Below are 20,702 nucleotides of genomic sequence, written 5' to 3'. Positions count from 1 at the left end.
TGTATAGCTTGTAGGCGGAACATTAGACCGGAAATGTATGATTGCTGCATCGTACAGTTTAGCTGCTCTGTCAAATCTTCTTAGAACATTTGACAGACACCATAAGCCTTCAATTGACAGATTCGACCTTAATTAACTCGGATTTTCGGATGAATGCATTTTATAACGAAACAAAATAAATAAAAACTAATTTTGGGAGTAACTAAATAAAAAAAAAATTTCGGACAAAAACGAAATTCTGAAACGAAATATTTCAGTGTGCACATGTCATGATTAGTGATGTATTGAGATAAGTGAGCAATCAATACGGATCAGTGAAGTTGAGTGGCGATAGGCCAGGAGGCAGTGGTGATTAATGATGATGGAGAAGGAAAGGTGAGTGACCACTGGAGATCTATGATATTAGAGCAGAGATGAGGCATCAGGGATCAGGGCAATAGACAAAGATTTGACAGCAGTCAGAAGAGATCAGCGACATGGGGGAGGCCCAGATGTTTGGAATCAATGCGGCTGTGCAGAATATAGTTAAATATGATGTTTACTATACTTTTGCCAAGAAAGAAGATGCAAAGTAACCAATAGTAGAAGTAGTAGACAAGAACATTGAAGAAAATGCCAGCATAGCAGTAGAAATCATAAACATTCAGAAAAGCTTGGACGATGAGTACTGCACTTACATGTGGTTCATGGCAGTTCCATGTGACTTCATGTGTGTCAAACCTTTTTTTTTTATACAGGATGTGCAAATGAAAGATGTACAGGTAATATACTCTTTCCTACATTTACTGAATAGCGGTGTCTCCCTAGCAAAACATATAGGGGGGAATTCAAAAAAGCTGCTGTGCCACTTTTCTGCCTTTAATCACTGTTGTAATCTCTGTTGTTTATCTATTGCGCCAATTCCTGAAGTATTTGTGAGCCTTTTGGTTCTGACTGTGACCCATGTACCAAATTCAGGTAGTTCTAAAATGAAAAACTTTTACATTGTGTCTCATTGAATGTGCCAAATGTAAAAGTGGAGCTAATTAAGACCAACTCTCTTTTGGTGTATAGCGAGTAAAACTGGTTCAGACAAAATTTGCGTAAGTGTCTCATGTGCATTCTCAAAGTGGCGCAGCATGAGCCAAATTCAAGTACAAGTTGTAGACAGGTACATGGATTTGGCACATTCTTCACCACTTTTAGAATGCATAGGAGAATTTCCAGTATACATCAGGACTATAGCATAAATTAATGTAGACATTTTGATGCACCTTTTTGGGAGGTTTGTGTTTTTGCAGACTGAACCCAATGCCTGTATGCAGTCCGAGAATCATAAAGTTGCCTTAAACTTGTGATAACATAGTTTTGTTCACCAAAAGGAACCTGAAAAAGAAATAAGGGGATAGTTGTATCAGTTTAGGTACGTCTTGGGTGTGTTGCTGAGTAATGCTGCATAAAGGTGCATATTTATTACCAGTGGTGATGAGTGCATGTGAAAGGATTCTGGAGCATCCAGGGAATATGGAGAGATGGATTCCAATGCTTGTTTCAGAGATGCAAGATTTATTTCAGTGTTAAAGAAAGCTGCTGGAATCTTGAACCTTACTGCAAAAACAAATACACATAAACAAATGTATGTAATATGTATTTGAACATTGTTCTTTACAGTATGTGCAACATAGACAACAGAAACTAATGATATAATAAGAACAGGACTAGAGGATAGACATTTTAAGAGTTTGGAAGGCTTCAAGCACACACAAAATTTACAAAATATATGGCTAAAATATGAAGGCAGACGTTGTTTCAAAAATGCTAACTTCTTTGCGGTCTAAAGGCCATATATAGGTTGTTTTTTTGGTCAGCCAATGAGCAGATGTGGATAGAGGAATCTCCCTTGCCAGAACAATTTATTTTGACAGCGAAAATGGATTGGTCGCAGCCGCTAATCGACAAAAGTTTTACAATATGTCCCTCAAGCAGAGATTGTCACACACTGATTGTAATTGGGTCAATCCCTGCTGAACTGGCTGAACCTCTAATCCTAACCTAATCTTAGCTCTAACCCCTTACCTTAACAAAAAAAATTATAAAAATAATAAACGAATAATAATAATAAAAAAAAAAAAGTTTATAGAAAAGCTGAAAAACCTTGCAACAAATGATGCAACAGCAAGATAAGGGAGGGTGGGGAGAACGGGGCAGTGGCTGTAACTACACCCAAATTATCCCCACTCTAAGGAATTTCCTGGACTATGTCGGTACTAATAAAAATGCAATGTAATACATATGAAAACGATTTATTGAAGAAACCAATCTCTAAAACAAATATTTATTATATTTGTTTTAGAGATTGGTTCTCCTGAGGAAGTGGGCAACCACGAAACTAGTCGAGAATTCGACCAATCTAGCAACTGACAATTACAGATGTCCCTGGGGGGTTACCTGAGCATCTGCTTCTTGTTTGTTCAATTTTAATAGTGTCAAGTGTATATTTGATTTCTTCAATAAATCGTTTTCATATGTATTACATTGCATTTTTATTAGTACCGACATAGTCCAGGAAATCCCTTAGAGTGGGGATAATTTGGGTGTAGTTACAGCCACTGCCCCGTTCTCCCCACCCTCCCTTATCTTGCTGTAGTCATTTGGATGATGGTACGTTTTTATATACCTTTTTATGTTCCTTAAGTGAAGCCATACTCCACCTTTTTGCAAATGATGCAACAGATGATAGTTTTCTCTATTGGCTAATAAAAAAAACTGACAAAGCTCAAGAATGCTATATAAAAACACTGGAAAATGCTCAAAGATGCTACTCTCAGGTGTGAATGCATCCTAAAGGGGGCAGTTAGAGGGGGAGGGGAGTGCTAAAAACATGACTCAACCTTGCGTTTTTAAGATTCTCAATTGCAAGTCTAAATGAGCCCTTATTTTACTTTGTAAATTTACTAATGGCTTTTAAATCAAAATAAGAAACAAACAGCTACAAAACCAATACATTTCTAAAATATAAGGTTATCAAAGCAAAAACAGAACTATATTAACTTACATTTAGTGAGTTCATTGTCTCGCTTTGTAGCGTTAATGCTAATCCAGTAATCGATCATTGATGATAAAACTGTCATATCTAAATCATCTGAAACATTGCAGCCATAAATAATCTGATGAAAAAGAATACTTCACAATCTTAGTAAGGTGCAATTACTTTTTATTCATGGCAGAGTTATACATGGGATTCATTATTGGATAAATCATTATGCAGAAGCATGTGAAATAAATTGTAAAAGACTGCTTCTTTTCAGTAATCATGTAATTCAGATACATATGCTTGTCAATTACAGTTTCGGCCTGGTGTCAGTAATGGTAATACTGGTAAACAATATAATAATGAACATAATATAATGCCCATTATGCGCTACACACAGGAGGATGCTTTGATACCATACTATTATATATCTAATTATATATTATTATTATTATTATTATTATTATTATATATCTAATTTTATATATCGAATTTTTCATATTTTTTAAGCACTTTGCTTCAGATTAAAGGAAACCCTCTTTTCTGGGAAAAAGAGCGGTCTATAAATTACAGGCCATATATCTTGGATAGAAAAAGGTAATGATAGAAAGAATTCTGAACATCATCGGTAACTAGCATCTTTTCCCTTGTCTTGTTTAGCTACTGAAACTGAAATGCAGAGAAATAAGAACTGGTTGTAAAATCACTATGTAAAAAACTGCAATATAGAGGTTATTAACACATAGCTCCTGTTATGAAATCCCCTCTTCTCAAAGCACCAGAAAGATAATGGTAGGTACTTGGCTCTTCTATACCAATGGTGCCCCAAAATCTGGTGCAGCTACTGCACAGCAGGATTCACAAAATATGTCCGGTTTATAAATTACATTCACTTTTCCTTGAACAGGGAATTGGTAAAAGGGTCCACAACATCTCTTACACATTCACCTTGGAGAATAAGTTAAAAAACACATTCACCCCTGTTACTTTTCTATGCCATGAACTCAATAACCATACATTGGAAGAGTGCAACCCTCTCCTCTATTGTCTTTTGGAAGCATTTGGTAAATTCAAATCTTCCTATATACTGGGATACCTATGAAAATAGGGGCAGAAAGAAAAAGTTTAATAATATATGAGCAGGATGGCTGGAGGAACAATCTACCGCTGTGAATTCGGCTCTTTGATGTTTCTGAGATTTACTATGCGGCTTGCTAAGGCTCCCTTATTTGTTCTCTACTCATTCAGGTGTCCCTGACATGATAAGATGCTCTGTCACATATATAATTGCATTGCGGACTGGCACATGAGCCATTACGTTAGATACTGTACACTTTTAGTTGTAATTGTGTATGTTTTTCTTACAAGTGACCTCCCCTGCCATAAAACCCATCAGTATTTTTTTTTTTATGTTTTGTCTGATTACCATTGCCAAGGCTACCCTTCTCTTCATGTTATGGAAGCACAACAGTAAATCTTTCCAAGGAAGCAAATCCTTTCTTAGACGGTTGTTATCCTAACAGGTTTCCTCAATTGTAAGATTTCTTTGTAAAATTTTACATTTAACATCATTTTCTGTCCCACTGACAATTGTCAACAAGAGTGGATGAAACTTCCCAACAAACACAGCTATAAATTATATTATTATAAACACATAGTGGTCTATGTATATAAAAGTTGTTGGACAAATCTCACAAGCATTCGCCTGAGACATAATTTTACTATTTTTTTCTTAATCCTGGAGCTGGGTTTTAAAGATATTTTTAAGTAAAACAGAACCTGTATTGTTTACATTTATGATTTTTCTGATAACTGTTTAAATATATATTACATACCTCTGAAAGCAGATATCTCATGGCAGTCCAGGATAAAGCATTTCCTCCACCTTCATTATCACTGTTTTTGAATTCATCTTTAAGCACTTTAATGCCCTCCTGATAAGGAAATTCACAAATATATTATAGTGATTTGTGTTCTGTGAATCAACCTCAATATCAGGTTTTAGTGTTTTGAGAATAAGGTAAAGAGCATTACATAGAAATATTAGGGTCAGTTGAATTGTTGCTCCTGGTCTTAGTAGAAGAGAGAAAGCAGACAGCAATGAGACAATTATAGTCCTGTGTAATGTGAACTCAACGGATCTGGGACCGGGCCTAGACAGATTTTCCCTCAGTGAAGTTATGGGAGCCAAGTCATAGAAATCTGTAATGGCCATTTTCTAAGCTAAAGGCTACCCATTGTCAAACAAATGGCATGGAAGGGCTGTGGACTGACCTAGGGAACATGTACCAAATCTAAGAAAAAACATTTTAAATTTCATTTCGAGGAGAGCAATTTTGATAGTGCTTAAAATGAAATATTATATATAAGAATTCCTTTTAAAAAACTATATGGGGTGCCCTTAAACTGCATGTGAAGTGGTGCATTTATGCAATGTTTACAACTTGCTACAGCTAGACTGACATTTACAAAATGAAAATATGCAGTTTAAATTTCTAATATATGACAGCTCCCAACTGCTTTATACTGTTTGTAAAAAAGAGTGAGATGAGGGTCTGGTATGGATGACAAGGGGGACACTCACAAAAAAAGTGGGGTTCCCCCAAACCTGTGTTCGAACTGAATCAGGAGCCCATCCCTAGCACTGTGTAGTAAGCTACAGGTACTGTCAAAAGGTCACTGACAGCCCAGGAACAACAAGTCTGAGTCACAGTAATATGGGACTGAGAAGTTGCTAGTCCTTAAACTTTCACTTTAAAAAGTCAGTGGATGTTTTTATTATAGAAATAATTTGAAGTATTTTGTATGTTCAATACCCATTCTCTATAAGTCAGATAATGAATTTGGAGACAAACAAGTATATTATTGAACTATTATGTATGTTAAATTCAAGCTGGATAACTAAATTGGAAATATATATAAAAAATAAACAAGTATATTATTGCCTTACATCAATAAGTTATTGTTAGTTTTCAATTTACATTTTGGGCATTGTGCATACCATTAATTCTTTACAGTCAAAACGCATCGTGTCTGGACAATTCCAGCCTGCTGAAATTCCATACATTGATCTTAAGCGGCTAGCACAGTGGAAAAAACACAGGTTGTGCAGTAATGCTGGCCACTCAGGACGAGGACTTGACACCAAGGTTTCATTGCTGACAAACTGCCAGGACTGAATGACACCTCTTCTAATGTTCTGTAAATAAATCCAGGGACAACATATCAATTGGGATGCAATAAAGAAAATAATCAAAACATGGTGTTGTCTGTTGTTATGCATAAAACTTAAGTGTTTTTTTTACCATTGGCATATCCACAATGGTTTTTACAGTGTAATGAAGCATTCTTGTTGGCAGCTCTTCACTGGCTTGAACAGATAGCCACAAGCGAAAGTTTTTGTCTGGGTTCTTCTTTGACCTTAGGATCTCCCCTAATGACATCATTAACTTGGCAGAATTTTGGATGTTCTCTAAGAAGAGCCAACTACCCTATTAAATAATTACATCAGACATAATTAGATTATTACATTTGGAAGTCAAGTTGGATTCGTGTAGCTATACATAACATTCAGCATAAAAAAAAAATTATGGATAAAAAAAATATCCTAATGGTCTCATTTTAGCCTATACGGCATAACTTGTATGATTGTGACATTATTCTAGACTCTTAACTTTTATGATATTGTTCAAGGATTCCTAAGGTTGTGATTAACCGTGCAATGGTTTGCAATTTGGGGACTCTAAAAACAGCTTCTGCCATCTTCAGCATTCCTGGCATTGTGCATATAATTCTACCTTGGATGGAAAGAGTACACAGGATAGCACTGCAATGCATTTCAGCTGACATAAGACACAACCTTGTGCAGTGGTTTATTTGAGTATGTTACAGTATTGACATGTGCTCTCTGTGTGTGTGTGTGTGTGTGTGTGTGAACAGTATGTGCATGACAGACTCCATTCACCACAAGTAAATGGTGGCCAGTCTGCAGATAGTGGCAAATACTTCAGTATAATAATGTGCCCAGTGACCTCTAAATCAGGGTTGATGCCCCTATTGTCATTGACATCTATCAAGGACAGCCAAAAAGCTGGTAAGGGGAAAGTAAATGTAAGCCTCTGATACTTCTTTTGTTCATTCTACAATAATGTAACAAAAGTATACTTGGCATATAGCTTTATCATTGTATTTTATAAATCATCATTAGACAATCAAAAAAAGGTTTTAAGAAGCAGATTGTGTTCTACAGTCAGAAAATTTAACTCAGATAATATTAAAATGTATTTTTTACCTCTGACATGGCATTTATGAGCAATTCATCTATTTCTTCATCAGGCGTACTGATGGGGAATATAGTTATCTTCTGGCTCTTCCGCTCTGCAAATTCAAGGAGTAAGGTGCGAGGCAAATTACAGTCACTGCTATATATAAGTAGCCCTGGCTGATAAGGTGACATCCATGACAAAGAGGTCTGAAGATCAACAACTGCTTCTGATGTATACCTATAAATGTACATGATAAATATATTTATTATTTTTCTTATATCCTTTTTTTACTTCCATTGTTCTCACTTTGCATTTCTGCTTCCATTATAGCATTTTATAGCAGTTTATCTTTAAACTTGTGCATTTTTTTTAAGGCTAATACAAGGCATTTAATGTCACATTTAATGATGAGGCTAATCAGTAAGGAGAGTAGAATAACAGAAGTATCACCAGTACGCCAAAATAATGCAAAAAGCGGGAGCATTTAATGGAAAAAATTTGTGATACCATGGTTCGGGGGCCACAGAGGACCCCTTTATTAAGGCAGTGGCAGTATTACTACTGTGGCCCCAAAAAGCTACATACAACTGTGTGGCAATACATGTCCCTGTGATAATCTGCAGTCAAAATCTCTCTCTACACTAACCTTGGACCTACCGCAAGATCATGGACGGTGGTGGCAATATCTACAGCTAGGTGGGTTTCTTAGTTCACTCTCCAGAAAAGTCTCCCCTCATGATGAGTTACCCTGTTTAAAGCTCTGTGTCTCCAAAAGGAAACATCTACGGACCTTATTTTCTTATATATCGTAAAATGCTCACTGATATGCTGCTTCAGCATACAAACCTAAGTATCCCCTATTTTATCTTTGCGTGGGAAAAGGACCTAGGCACTAATTTTTCAGCAAATAAAATACAGAAAGTGTTCCTATTGACACATAAGGCCTGTGTCTCAGCAGCAGCTCAGGAAAAAAATATACGAGATCCTTACATGGTGGTATCGGTACCGTGTCTGAATCTGAATTTGTGCCCAGGATCTCTGACGTGTCTGGCAGTGGCTCCTCTTACTGAGCCACCTGAGATCCTAAACAGCTCCCAGCCTGATCCCTTGGAAAACCTTTCTATGTACCTTTCTGGTGAATTCTGAACTCTTTGTTCCTCCTATGAGCTTCCTAATTAAGTCATGTCTCGGGATAACCTATTTGCAAGATTATTTTGCTCTATTCCAGCCAGCCAATATCTTGCTCCCTGCTTTACTGCTGATTTCTGTATCTTCCCTACCACCAACCTTTGGCTTGTTCATCGACTACGCCTTTGCTTGAACCGAATCTGCAACCACTTGTTACCGACCTTTGGCTTGTTCATTAACTAGGCCTCTGCTTGATCTCTACCAGGTACATCAGTTACCGGACCCCTGCTTGCTCACCTCCTGGTGGGGTAAACCTAAGGACTGCAACCTGATTCTTGCTAACTGCAAAACCCATCCCAACCATCAGGGGCTCTGGTGAAGATTGGTTAGTGATTATTATTATTTAGGTACATTCACATTAGTCCCTACCCTCAAGGAGCTTAGACCTACTGGTGAATTTATCCTGCTGGTTATTGTGAGAATATTTCTACTGCTATAGCTACTGGTCTTCAAGCTTGACCCCTGATCGGGACATACCACCCAATGCAACATAAGATTCTTCCCTCCACCCCCATAGCATGCTGAAGATGTGGGAAGGCCATGTTAACTTTGCGATGCACTGGTGTTAATGTGCACCAATTCATGTCGTTTGGCCCAAAATTGTTTGGTCATAGATATACAGACACACCTGCATCTCCTATTACTATATTCCCAATGTTTACCTTTTCTTACTTGCTGCCAAAAATGTGATCCTTAGACACTGGAAATCAACCTCCTCTTCCACAATTTATGAGTGGTACATTGAGCTAACCAGCCTTCAGGTCTAGAATAACTGGTAGCCCAACACCAATATAAATGCTATACTTATATATTCAATTGGAATGTATGGTTTGTCTTTCCGTGTTCTTCACATTTCAAAACCATTACAGTATTTCATAAACGCCTGATGCATACTTGCCAAGGGGTCTTACCTATCCCATCTAGCCACCCAACACCCCCCCCCCCAACACCACCACATTTTTTGTCCTTTTTGTCTTTTTCCTACACACTTTTGGCTTCACCCTACTATTCACTTTCATTCTCAACTGTTCACTGTTACTCCAATGTATCCTTTTTTCTTTTCCCATTTGGCATCATGAGCCCGAAAAGAGCAACTGAGCTAAAATCCTCTTGCAAAATTGGTAATCAGCTATATCTTTACAAAACTCCAATAACCATCCTAGGGCCACTGCTTGAAACCAATTGCTGCATTTGGCATATTATTTCCAAAAACTCACAGAAGAGGCACTGGGTACATTCCACTTGGTAGGATGTTTAATGCTTAATTTTCTTTTTTCATGTTTACTTTGCTTTAAGTTCTGAAATTTCTATATGCTAATCTGCCTCCTTTTCTCTGTATGTCTTTTAAATAAATAAACCTTTATTATTAAAAAAATACCCTGCTTTTTGCATATTTTTGGTCCACTAATGTTGTTTCTGCAATTTTTCCCTTGCTAATATTAGTTTGTCATTGCAGCACCCACACATGAAAAGGTGTTTATGGCTGTTACGAGTCTGCTGGATCATATGAATTTACATACAATCAGTAAGGAGCTCTTTAAGGTCTCATGCATTGCAATACAACATTTAGATTTGACAGCTATATTTATGCAGAAAGAAATACAGTATATGAGGAAGACAGAATATGTAGTGCAAGTGTCTCTACCAGTAATTAAAAAATAGGTTAAACAGAATATTAATGTTTGCTATACTAATAGTGCACATAATTTATCATGGAAAGTGTTCTACTGAATATTCTATTGCTTACTTACATCTTCCCCAGAATTGCACTGATATAGTTGGATGCTGCTGGCAGAATCCTATCCATCCTCACAGCTCGTAAGATCAGCAATCTATGAAAGGCATTTAGTGCATCCATTCCTTCAGGCCATTTAACCTTAAAAAGGAGGCATTAACATCAACATGTTAACTTTAATATGACAGTAGTAAATATCAAATCATTTTATACAGGAAAAGCATCTACACAGAAAATAGAAAGCAATATATTGACAGGAGATGTTCAGATAGCTTGGTAGTACAATTGGGGTATCTAAAGTATAGGTTTACTCAAACAAATTCCTTCACATATCCTTCTAAAATACAGCAAGGCATTTATCAAGCAAAATAGCCACACAATTGGTTGCAAATAAGGTTGTGCCTCCTTCAGCAAAATCCAAAATGTTTACAGACCTGTGTGTTCCTGGACAGCCAAGTGTGACAGTTTGCAATGTTCTGAGACATTTGTCCAGGTAAACATTAGATCCTTATTCAAACAGTGCCAACAGATAAAGGTAATAGACAGGTTCTCCTCACTTAACTGCCAGGTTCCATTCCAACGACCAGGTCGTTAAACAAGGATCCACAAATAATCAATATTTTAAGCATTGTTAACTACTGTACTGTACTGTATTGTGAAAAAAAGGTCTAAAACACAAAACTCCAGCTCAATAACGTTGTTTTAATTTGCATGAATACAGAACACAAATGAAAATTATGTACTGTACAATAAAATGATGTACAGCGTATCGTTCGCGTGGGGAGAGCTGGTCGTAAGTCTGAGCGGTCGTTAAACGAGAAGTATCTGTACTTGAATAATAACACACGGAAAACGTGCCTTTCCAGTATGCTTTATGGTGGAAAAAGTAAACACACCCTTGGTCTCAGAAGCTCATATTACCCTTTTTAGCAGAAATGGCTTCTTGTGAGAATATTGCATAACTGCCAAACAGTTTCTGACATCAACTCACTATTTTTTTTAACAATTCTCCAAGCAAATTACCTTCAGTTGCAAGATCTTTGTTGGGTTCCTTGCACAAATTATGCTTTTCAATTCCCAATACAACATTTCAATATGATTTAACTAAAACCTTAAATTTCTTCTTTCTGAGACATTCCTTGGTGAATTTGTTAGTGTTCTTTAGCCCATTATCATGTTGGAACATCCATTTTGGATTCAATTTAACTTTCAGACAGATGGCCTCACATTATCCTCAAGCACACTTTGATATAATGTAGAATTAATAGCTGACTTGATGACTGCAAGCTGCCAAGGCCCTGAAGGAGCAAAGCAACACAGTTGGTTCTTCTACTGAAACGCTGTCTTTGGATTGTGACTCACATGTTTTCTGCTACTGTGGCCAAACAACTATCTTTGCTTTGTCAGTCCAAAGTGCATTGTTCCAGAAGACCTGACCTTTGCCTATATGTTTAGTGGAAAACTTTAGTCTTGTTCTAATGTTTTTTTCTGACAGCAACGACTTTTCCTAGCACATCTCCTATGCAGGTTAAGTTGGTGCAATATATTTATGATTGTAGATGCATGTGCTTTGACACATACTGTTGCAAGAAAGACCTGCAGATCCACTGATTCAATTTTATGGTTGTTGTAAATTACTTTGAGCATTAAAAAATTACCTCTTAAGATAAATCTGCTGAGCTGGCCAGTTCTGAAGAAATTAGGAATTTGTTTAAACTTGACACCACTTTCAGGTTTTATTTCTTACAGTGGAGTTATTAATTTTGCACAAATTGACAATCTTTTTAAATCTCTTGCCACACTCCTAGGCATTCACATTACTGTTTCTGAGGGTCTTAGAGGATTCTTTTTTTTTTGACACAATGATAAACACATGATTAGCAAATAGAACACCAGACTCTAGACATCTGAGGTGGTTATAAGGCAAGTTCCACTTGCATACTACCTACAAAGGTTCTAATTATTGGCACATAATCTGGAAAACCTAAAAATAATTGTGATATAGTATATCACAATTATCTGTAGACACTGGTTGAATAAAGATTGAATGTTTGCCAGTTTAAAAATCACCCATGTTCATAGGGTGGGTATACCCTACAACATAACTGTAAATCGCTGTGTACTTTTTCTTGTCTATTTATTTAAAAAAATATTTGGCAACCCCAACAAAGAAATTGAGTATCCAAAATGTAGTTACACAATAACACTGGAATCTTTGCCAATCATTGTGTGCATGATAACAAATTAAATATGTGAAAAAGTATCAAGTCAATGGTTTCCATTAAAAATGTAATATATTTAAACTATAAATCTTAATACTGCATGGGTGTAGACAATAATGTAATTATAATTTACCTTGGAAGGGTTTTCAGGCTGTTCACTCTCACAAAATGTTTTCCAAGTCAGATCTTTGCCATCCTTGTACATACGATCAAAAAGGTCTCCAAACCAGTCAAAGTATGTGGCAAGAATCTTTACCAAATAAAATGAATGACACATCAGCATAGCTTAATATTATTTTAAAATTTGTGATAAAGAAATAAGCTGGTCTGGCCAAGGAAAGACAATAGTAAATTACCTGAATTTATGCTCTCTTCAAAAGAGGTAAAAAAAGGGGAATTATGCAGACTTATTATACATATATAGATAGCCCATATAGTTCATTCAGTGGATGCTGTTTAATTTAAAGCGGAGGTTCACCCAAAAAAAACACTTTGGACCATCCAAACTAGCATACTAGCATCAGCTAAAGTATTTTTTTTTTTATGCGCTGTACTTACGGTTTAATCCGTAAGTTTTGTTTCAGACACCCGCGGGGAATAGGCGTTCCTATGAATAGTGGAACATGATTGACGGCCGGCTATGGCGCGTCCCACGTTCTGAAAATAGCCGGAGTAGGACTCAGCTCTTCACGGCGCCTGCACATCAGACTAGAAGCTGACTGCGCCAGCCTCGTATATGTCGGCGTCCTATTTCGGCTTTTTTCGGAAGGCATGACGCGCCATAGCTGGACGTCAATCAAGTACCCCTCCTTATAGGAACGCCCATTTCCCGGCCGGAGTCTGAAATGAAAGTTACTAGTTAAACCGGATTAAGTACAGCTCAAAAAATAAAAATAAAAAGGCATACTGTAGCTGACGCTAGTATTCTCGTTTATATGGTAGATCAAGAATTTTTTTTTTCAGGGTGAACCCCCGCTTTAAAGACATTACCAAAAGAGGTTTAACTTTTACAGACAAAAAAGTGTTCTTTGCTGTAAAACCCGGGAACTGGTTCTAGCAGACTCAAAATATTTCCTACAAGAGACTGCATTTCTAAAAGCACAAATTATACTGTACATGAAAACTAATGTTTATAGGAAAAAAAACTGTGCAATTTTGATCCCAAGAGTTATCCTTTAGCCTTTGAGAAGCAGAAAAACTGTATATAGTTCCCTGTTATGGATTTTCTTTTACCTTCCTCTAGATCATCTCCAGGTTTATGGTTTTGAAAAAGCCATGTTTTACTGTAGGTAGCATTTATTTATTTATTTTTAATTGAAAAGTCTGTAGGTAGCATTTTAGATGCAGTGTAAAGGGTGTAAGGTTTTAAACTGATAGAAGCATTGCCCAAATTTCTATTAAACATTTCACTAAAAGTTTAAGTAATTGCTACTCAAGACCAATTTATATATACTTCAAAGGTCCCATACACAAATGTATTTTTTTTTTTTGCATTTTGAATCAATGTACACTTCACGGCAATGACTATATGATTTGTATCAAACATATTAAAACATATACTTAAAAAAGCTTACCTGTACATTTTTAAAATGCTCTTCACTTAGCCAGTCAAATGGGTTCTTTGCTTGCTGCCGGTATTCAGAAACTTTGCTACCCTGGAGCACTGCGCTACATAGGTCGGACGAAATGAAAAACTCTCTCTCCCCTGGCCGGATTTTGCCAAGTGACTGTTCCACCTAGGACCAAGCAAGTCATCTAGTAACCTGTTGCTCTACAGACAAGTATAATACAAAAACTAGGTGAAAGGAAGAGTAATTGTGCTCAAAGCAGCCAAACAGATCTTGGTTTTTGGTAGCCTACACTACACATCTAGGATTCTCTTTCTATGGGTCAGCTGCATTTTATACACTTTTGCTCAACACTTTATACATCAACTTCAAAAACAGCAACTCCCTCCAACAAGAATTGTTCAATTTAAAGCCCAACATAAGGGCTGCAGGTCTCAATGACACCAGCACTGGTATCATGTCTCCACACCCCTGCCAATTGCAAAACAAAGCCTAGGGCCATGTGTTTTGTGAATGGCCAGGAGGAAATGGGTAGGGGGTGTCAAGACACAACACTAGCATGAGGGTCTATGGAACCTGCAGTGCTTACATCTGTCTTGGGCTAGAAGTACAGAGGGAGCTGTATTACAGATATCCTAGCATGTAAACTACTTATTACACAGTAAACACTACATAGTGGGGGTTTGCAGCCTGGTATGGGTCTTGTGCTCAGAGCTCGACTTTAAGATGGGCAGCATTTAGTTGAAATACCAACTCCTACTGGTTTCTTATCTCTCCTTTAGTGGTAAGATCTTCTGGATCCACAGGTGATACTCACTCATAGTTGGTCTCTCCAATTCTGATGGGGATATCTCTCAGTAGAATCCATGAGAGATATGATGTTGTATAAGCCATGGGCTTGACTTGCTGGCAACCAAAAAAATGTAAATGTACAGCAATTCACCATACCAATGGTAGTTATTTCCAATACCATTCAGTTTAATTGGCACCCCAAAGCATCAAGAGAGCTTACTTAAATGGCAGAACACCGCAACTCACGGTATTGCATTATCGTGTGTAAATTTAATTATGTAAATTAATGCAATGCAAGTTAATTCTTGTGGGTTAAACGCTAAATGCATAGAGCTATGAATGGGTCCTGAAAATTTTACTTTTTTTTTTTTATTACCTCAAATGCTGTGAGCAATGCATACACCATTCTGTCCCTTTCCAGCAGGGATTTGGAAATGTATGAGAAGATGTTACTCGTTAGATAGGCAACTACACCTTTGAGTGAATACCTTGAAAAAAAGCAGCAAAAAGAAGTGTATCAATTAAACTGGTTTGCTAAATGTGCTAAAACTACTATACTGATTTTACTTAAATGTTCATAGTCTGCTAACACTATGAAAACAACACGCAGAGAGCTGCATCTAGTTGGTTTACAAATTACATTAAGAAAAAAAAAGAAAATGTACAAAGGTACATTTTAGATTAAACCCTAAAAACAATAATTGAAAATGTGTGCTCACTACAAATCCACTATACTGTCAACCGAAGCTGAGTGATAGTTTACAAAACAATTTTTTCAGCAGTAGAACATTTGTGATTTCCATGTTATTTACATTTTGGAGTCCTAGAGACAACCATTCAACTATTAATAACAAATAACTACCCTGTGAGCTGACAGACTTGATAATACCATGCTGCAGTTTGACAGACTCCAGTGCTGGTGTTGTGTCTCCACCCTGTCTTTGCGTGGCCATTTTCAAAACACAGCTTATAATGAAACCATGGCCATGGATTTTGTGAATGACAAAACATAGGTGGGAGTAGAGACACTGATGTCAGTGTGGATCTGGATGTATATCAGGAATTGTATTTAAATTTTTTTAACTTTATAATCTTTCTTGAATTTTTTTTACCATTAAACATCTTAACATACAAAATCTCACTTATCCCCTCCCCCTGCCCTCCCTATTTAATATACAAGAATACAAAGAGATGAAAGAAAAAACATAAAAAATATATTCGCAATACATTTTTCAGTTATTTGTTCTATACCAAGACCGTCTTCCTCCCATAAACCTCCCCTATGAAACCTCCTCCTCTATCCTCACAACACCCTCTATCACACCATTCAATTCCTCTCTTCCTTGCTATCACAATACCCACTCTCATCCTCCTTCCCCTCCATATTTCACACCTTTCACCTTCATTCACACTACTCTTCCATAACTATATGTCAACACTTATATTTTTTTAACTGTATAAAGAAATCTGATATTACACTACTAAGGAGCAGGGGTAAACAAATACTAAGTTCTCTTAAGCTATGAAAATGAGTGTGCCCAGAGTAGGGCATTAAAGAGCGGTTTCTGTCTTTCGTCTTTTGTTCCTAATGTAAGGATCCTCCTTGTCCAAACCTTGTAAAACACACTGGCACCCTTTATGTACTTATATATTAAGTGAATAAACAAGATGTATCAACTTGCATATTATCCTTTGTCAAATCCTCCTTTCCCACACCTATCATCACCACTTAGTTCTATGCAGGGGACATTTAATACAGATGAAAAACTAGACAGCAAAAAACACTTAGGAAGCACTAGGCTCCAGAAAGCCTTCAATAGTTTCAAGCCATAGTGGTAATCATTTCTGAAATATTGGGAAGCCCTTATCAGCTAACGTCAGTTTTTCAAGTGAGAGTACACAGAGAATTCTCTAAAAACCAGTCCTCAGGAATGGAAGGGACCAGAGAATCAGTTTCTGTGTGGTAAAGAGAGCTCTGTAAACAGCATTCTCTGTATTGTATTGAGCTAGGGTGGCACCACTAAATAAGTTAAGTATATATGTAAGAGGGTTACGAAAATACAAGATACAAAATACAGTGTTTAATGCGGAGACCACATCAACAAATAGCTGTACTTTGGGCATCTCCATAGAAGATTAATTAGATCTGCTCAGCCTCTCACACACTTGGTACAGTCAGAGTCATTATATAACCTGCTCCTAAAGAGAAACTGGAATGCAATATCTTCTATATTAAATAAAGATTTGAGTAAGTCTTCCTCTTACTGATCTTCCTATGTCCCAGGTCCTTGTTCTATCTGAGTTTGCTCGGTAAAGGAGTTTACCTAGATATTTGATGAGAAGATGTGTATATAGATGGGAAACAAAGAAAAAATCCCCAACACCTAAAAGTAGTTCCATACTCTCAAAAGATATACTGCAGCTGGCATACACTTTATGAGAACTATTGGTTTCCATGTGAATAGGGGATACCAGCCTTGCACATAATAGAAGACTGTTGTGGAAATTTTATTATATGGACTCATGTGGAAATTTTATTCTAGGATGTGTGTTTTATAGATTGTCATCTTTCTCCCTGTGTCTGATTTAATCGAAGAGCGCTCTAGCAGAGCGCACTTGGGTTGAATTGGGACCAGCGGTAAAACCATCAATATGAAAACCTTCTCATGGGCTTGGAGACGTGTTCCGCGTGTGTGTGCACATTTGCCGGTTTGTAAGTATCAAGCGCAATGCGCTGGGCTTCTTGCCTTCAAATATCTATGCACATTAGAGAAGCAAAGTCCGCATAACGAGAGAAACCTATTATATCTCTGTTGTGGCTACGCTATCCCCTTTGGATACATATCTGCTTTTATGAAAGGACATTGTATATTGACAACAGCAGTAGCAATGTTCCTGCAGATCTTCTCAAGCTTGTAAGAACAAATAGAGTGATCCTCACTAGATGCTGGTTCTGAGCAGTAACGAATGGGCTCCATGCTGACTGTCATATCCTGTGATGCCATTTCCTGTGACTGTCATTTCCTGTGTTGTTGTTGTTGCCATTTCCTGTGATGTCATTTTGCATGGAGGAAGTGATTGGCTGTTGTGGCCATGACTTCCTGTTTGTCATTCCTTTTGTTGTCCATAAATAAAAACCAAGTGCTGTGTTCAGGAGAGGGAGTCGAGCGAAGGATGTAAGCACGTAAGCATGGTGGTCATGTCTGTTTACTTGGGGATATGCGGGAAAGAGTGATAATAAGATGCATTATACCATTAGGCTGAAAGAGCACTTAAAGAGCAGGAGATATGGATTACGCGTAACATATAGAAAAATCTAAAAGCTGCAACTACAGAGCAAGGAAATTGATCTATGTCTGGACCTTTATATTTATTAAAAAAAAACTTTTAAAAATGTTTGTAATGTTATTTTTGTGTTTTCACCAACACAGAATAATGAGTATAAAAAATAAATACGAAAAAATATCAAATAAAGACACTATAAAAAGAATAAGCATCTTGCAGAGTATATAAACATGGTACTGGCTTCCTACAGAAAGTTGGATGATCGGATACTCACCTCTCTGAATGTGCCACCGATAAATCAAACAGTTCCAGTAGCTGTTTGTAGCTGGTGTCATACATCTTGTTAAGTTGCTGAAGCATTCTTGCACTGTCAAACATCACAGCACCACGCACAGCTATCTCGCGGAAACCTTCCCTGGCGTGTAATAAGATGTCTTCTGCCGCATCATTCTTCATAAGCCTTTGAAAGCAACCCATAACATTTTAGATGTGCATTAAATAAATGAATTTCTTCATGTCATAGAGTCAAATAGTCTGGATAACCATTTTATGTGATGATAGACAACACTTAGTTGTAAGTTGTTATTTTAAAGAAAGTCAAAACATAGTACCAGGGGAGAACTGAACTGGGGCACTATTGGCCTTGAAAGAAGATAGCTGGGCTCTGAGGAAGAGGCCCCTGACGCCTCGAAATGCGTAAGCCAGCAGTGACGCACCTCAAAACCCCCCTACATTCCGGAGTGTGGTTCGAGGGGTATCTATTTTATCGTTTTGACAAGCCTTTTATCATCCTTTGTTTGTGAGTAGTTTTTAATACTATTTTTATTCAATACATTTTCAATTGGTAGTACACGAGGCTGGTGCGCCTTTCTTTCTCCCTTCTTGAAAGAAGACACTTCACAAGTCACACACGGATAAGACTGGGACTTGCATTCAGCAACACATGCTGTCATTATACAGCTACCTGCTCAGACTTGTAATTAAGTCAAAGGCATCAATTTCCAACATCAACTTATTTTTTGGCTCTGAAATGCCATATGACTTAATGCCTGGTGCCCCAAAGGAAGCTGATGCTGGAATATTTGAAGTTATGTCACAATAACCAATGTCATTTAGGAACACCCAATTTTCACCATACCAACTTATTATTGCAGCACTGTGGCACACTTTTTTTTTATCCACAGAAATCTGTCCCTAGCAAGAGCCCACGGTTTGAGTCAAATGTAATTTCGACTCAAACATAGGTAGCGTTCATGGCAAATTTGAGTTCCACGGAACGCCCCATAATGCACTACGAGATTGCAGTGCATTGACGTCTGATGATTGGCCAAAGCATGCATCTGACCTGCATGCCTTGGCCAATCACAGCACACTCTGCAGGGTGCCTTTGGCCAATCATGGCTCAGGGGGACTAAGTCCACACCCCACACTATATAAGGCAGCTTACATAGCGGTCGTCTGAATGGAGATAGATTGAGCTAGATAGGTGACAGTGACATAACCGAGTGGCCCCCCTTCTGATGTCATGTGATGTCACATGATGTCAGAGGGGGTGGGGTCACCTGTTTACGTCTTCGGGTGGCCCTGCCCTTGCCTTTATAACAAATGTCATAGCCAAGAGACAGCAGGCCCCCGGGAAGCCTCCCATGGAGGCAGAGCTTTTTTTTCTTTTCTATTTTTCGGGTCCATCGGGCAGCAAGATTGAAGATGGATGGACAATGCAGGACACTTTTTATTTTTTAATAAAGGAATTGTCCAAAACTGTCTCCTGTCGTTTTTATTTTGACACTTTTTTGGTGAATGGGTATGGGTACAATGTACCCAATACCCATTTACATAGTGTGTGGGATCTGGGGGCCCCCTTTGTTAAAGGGGGCTCCCAGATTCCAATAGGCCCCTGCCCACAGACCCCCACAACCACCGGTCAAGGGTTGTGGGGATGAGGCCCTTGTCCCCATCAACATGTCCACATCACTAAAAAGCCAACCGCTGGCTTTAAAAAATGGTACTGGGGTGATCACCCTGATTTAACCCCTTCAAGTCATAAATGCAAATTTGCATACAATTGGCGCAAAGGAGTTAAATACTGCTAGCTTCTGAATGGTGAACATTTGCAGGATCTGTGAGATGTCTTTAAGAAATTGAGCCATTTGAGGTGGAAATACAATACAATTTTTTAAATCTTAAATATTCAGTTAGTTTATACAAAGAATATATGTATGCTTTTCTGCTCACAGAATATAGACATAGAGATTTGGGGTTGACTTACTGAAGGCAGATTGAAATAGACTGTGCACTTTGCAAGTAAAGTTGTTTCAAAGCGTAGTAAATGAGGGGACGTTCTGCTGACTTCCATCATCCAATTGTATGCAAGCAAAAATGCTTTTTTTTTTATTTTCCTTACATCTGATTGGGTATTCTTTGTAAAGTGATGCTTTACCTCGTTTACTAAGCTCTGGAGGAACTTACTAGTAAACCAACCCCATTATTCTAGCATGCAATACTACCATCATAATAATGACTAATTCTATGTTATGTTTCAATGATAAATGAAGGGATAATAGCATTGCATATACATTTCTGTGGCTTCTTCATGCTGTAGCTTCAGGTGTCCAAGTTTTTTAGTGACAGAGAGAC

General features: G+C 37.6%; 1 protein-coding gene across 1 annotated transcript in view; it reads right to left on the bottom strand.

Moving 5' to 3' along the window:
* LOC120937061 (dynein heavy chain 5, axonemal-like) overlaps window positions 1-20,702 on the bottom strand; it is a 342,938-nt gene that overhangs the window by 10,549 nt on the left and 311,687 nt on the right. Inside the window, exons 93-101 of the mRNA XM_040350003.1 lie at window positions 12,554-12,670; window positions 10,215-10,339; window positions 7,302-7,512; window positions 6,316-6,501; window positions 6,012-6,209; window positions 4,846-4,944; window positions 3,035-3,146; window positions 1,457-1,587; window positions 1,254-1,365 (exon numbers count right to left, since the gene is read on the bottom strand). Of these exons, the coding sequence (XP_040205937.1) occupies window positions 1,254-1,365; window positions 1,457-1,587; window positions 3,035-3,146; window positions 4,846-4,944; window positions 6,012-6,209; window positions 6,316-6,501; window positions 7,302-7,512; window positions 10,215-10,339; window positions 12,554-12,670 (1,291 nt within the window). The remainder of the gene's footprint in view (window positions 1-1,253; window positions 1,366-1,456; window positions 1,588-3,034; window positions 3,147-4,845; window positions 4,945-6,011; window positions 6,210-6,315; window positions 6,502-7,301; window positions 7,513-10,214; window positions 10,340-12,553; window positions 12,671-20,702) is intronic.

This window comes from Rana temporaria, chromosome 4 (genome assembly GCF_905171775.1).
Source record: "Rana temporaria chromosome 4, aRanTem1.1, whole genome shotgun sequence".
NCBI lineage: Eukaryota > Metazoa > Chordata > Amphibia > Anura > Ranidae > Rana > Rana temporaria.
The sequence above is the reverse complement of the archived record's forward strand: the minus strand, read 5'-3'. Positions and strand labels throughout refer to the sequence as shown.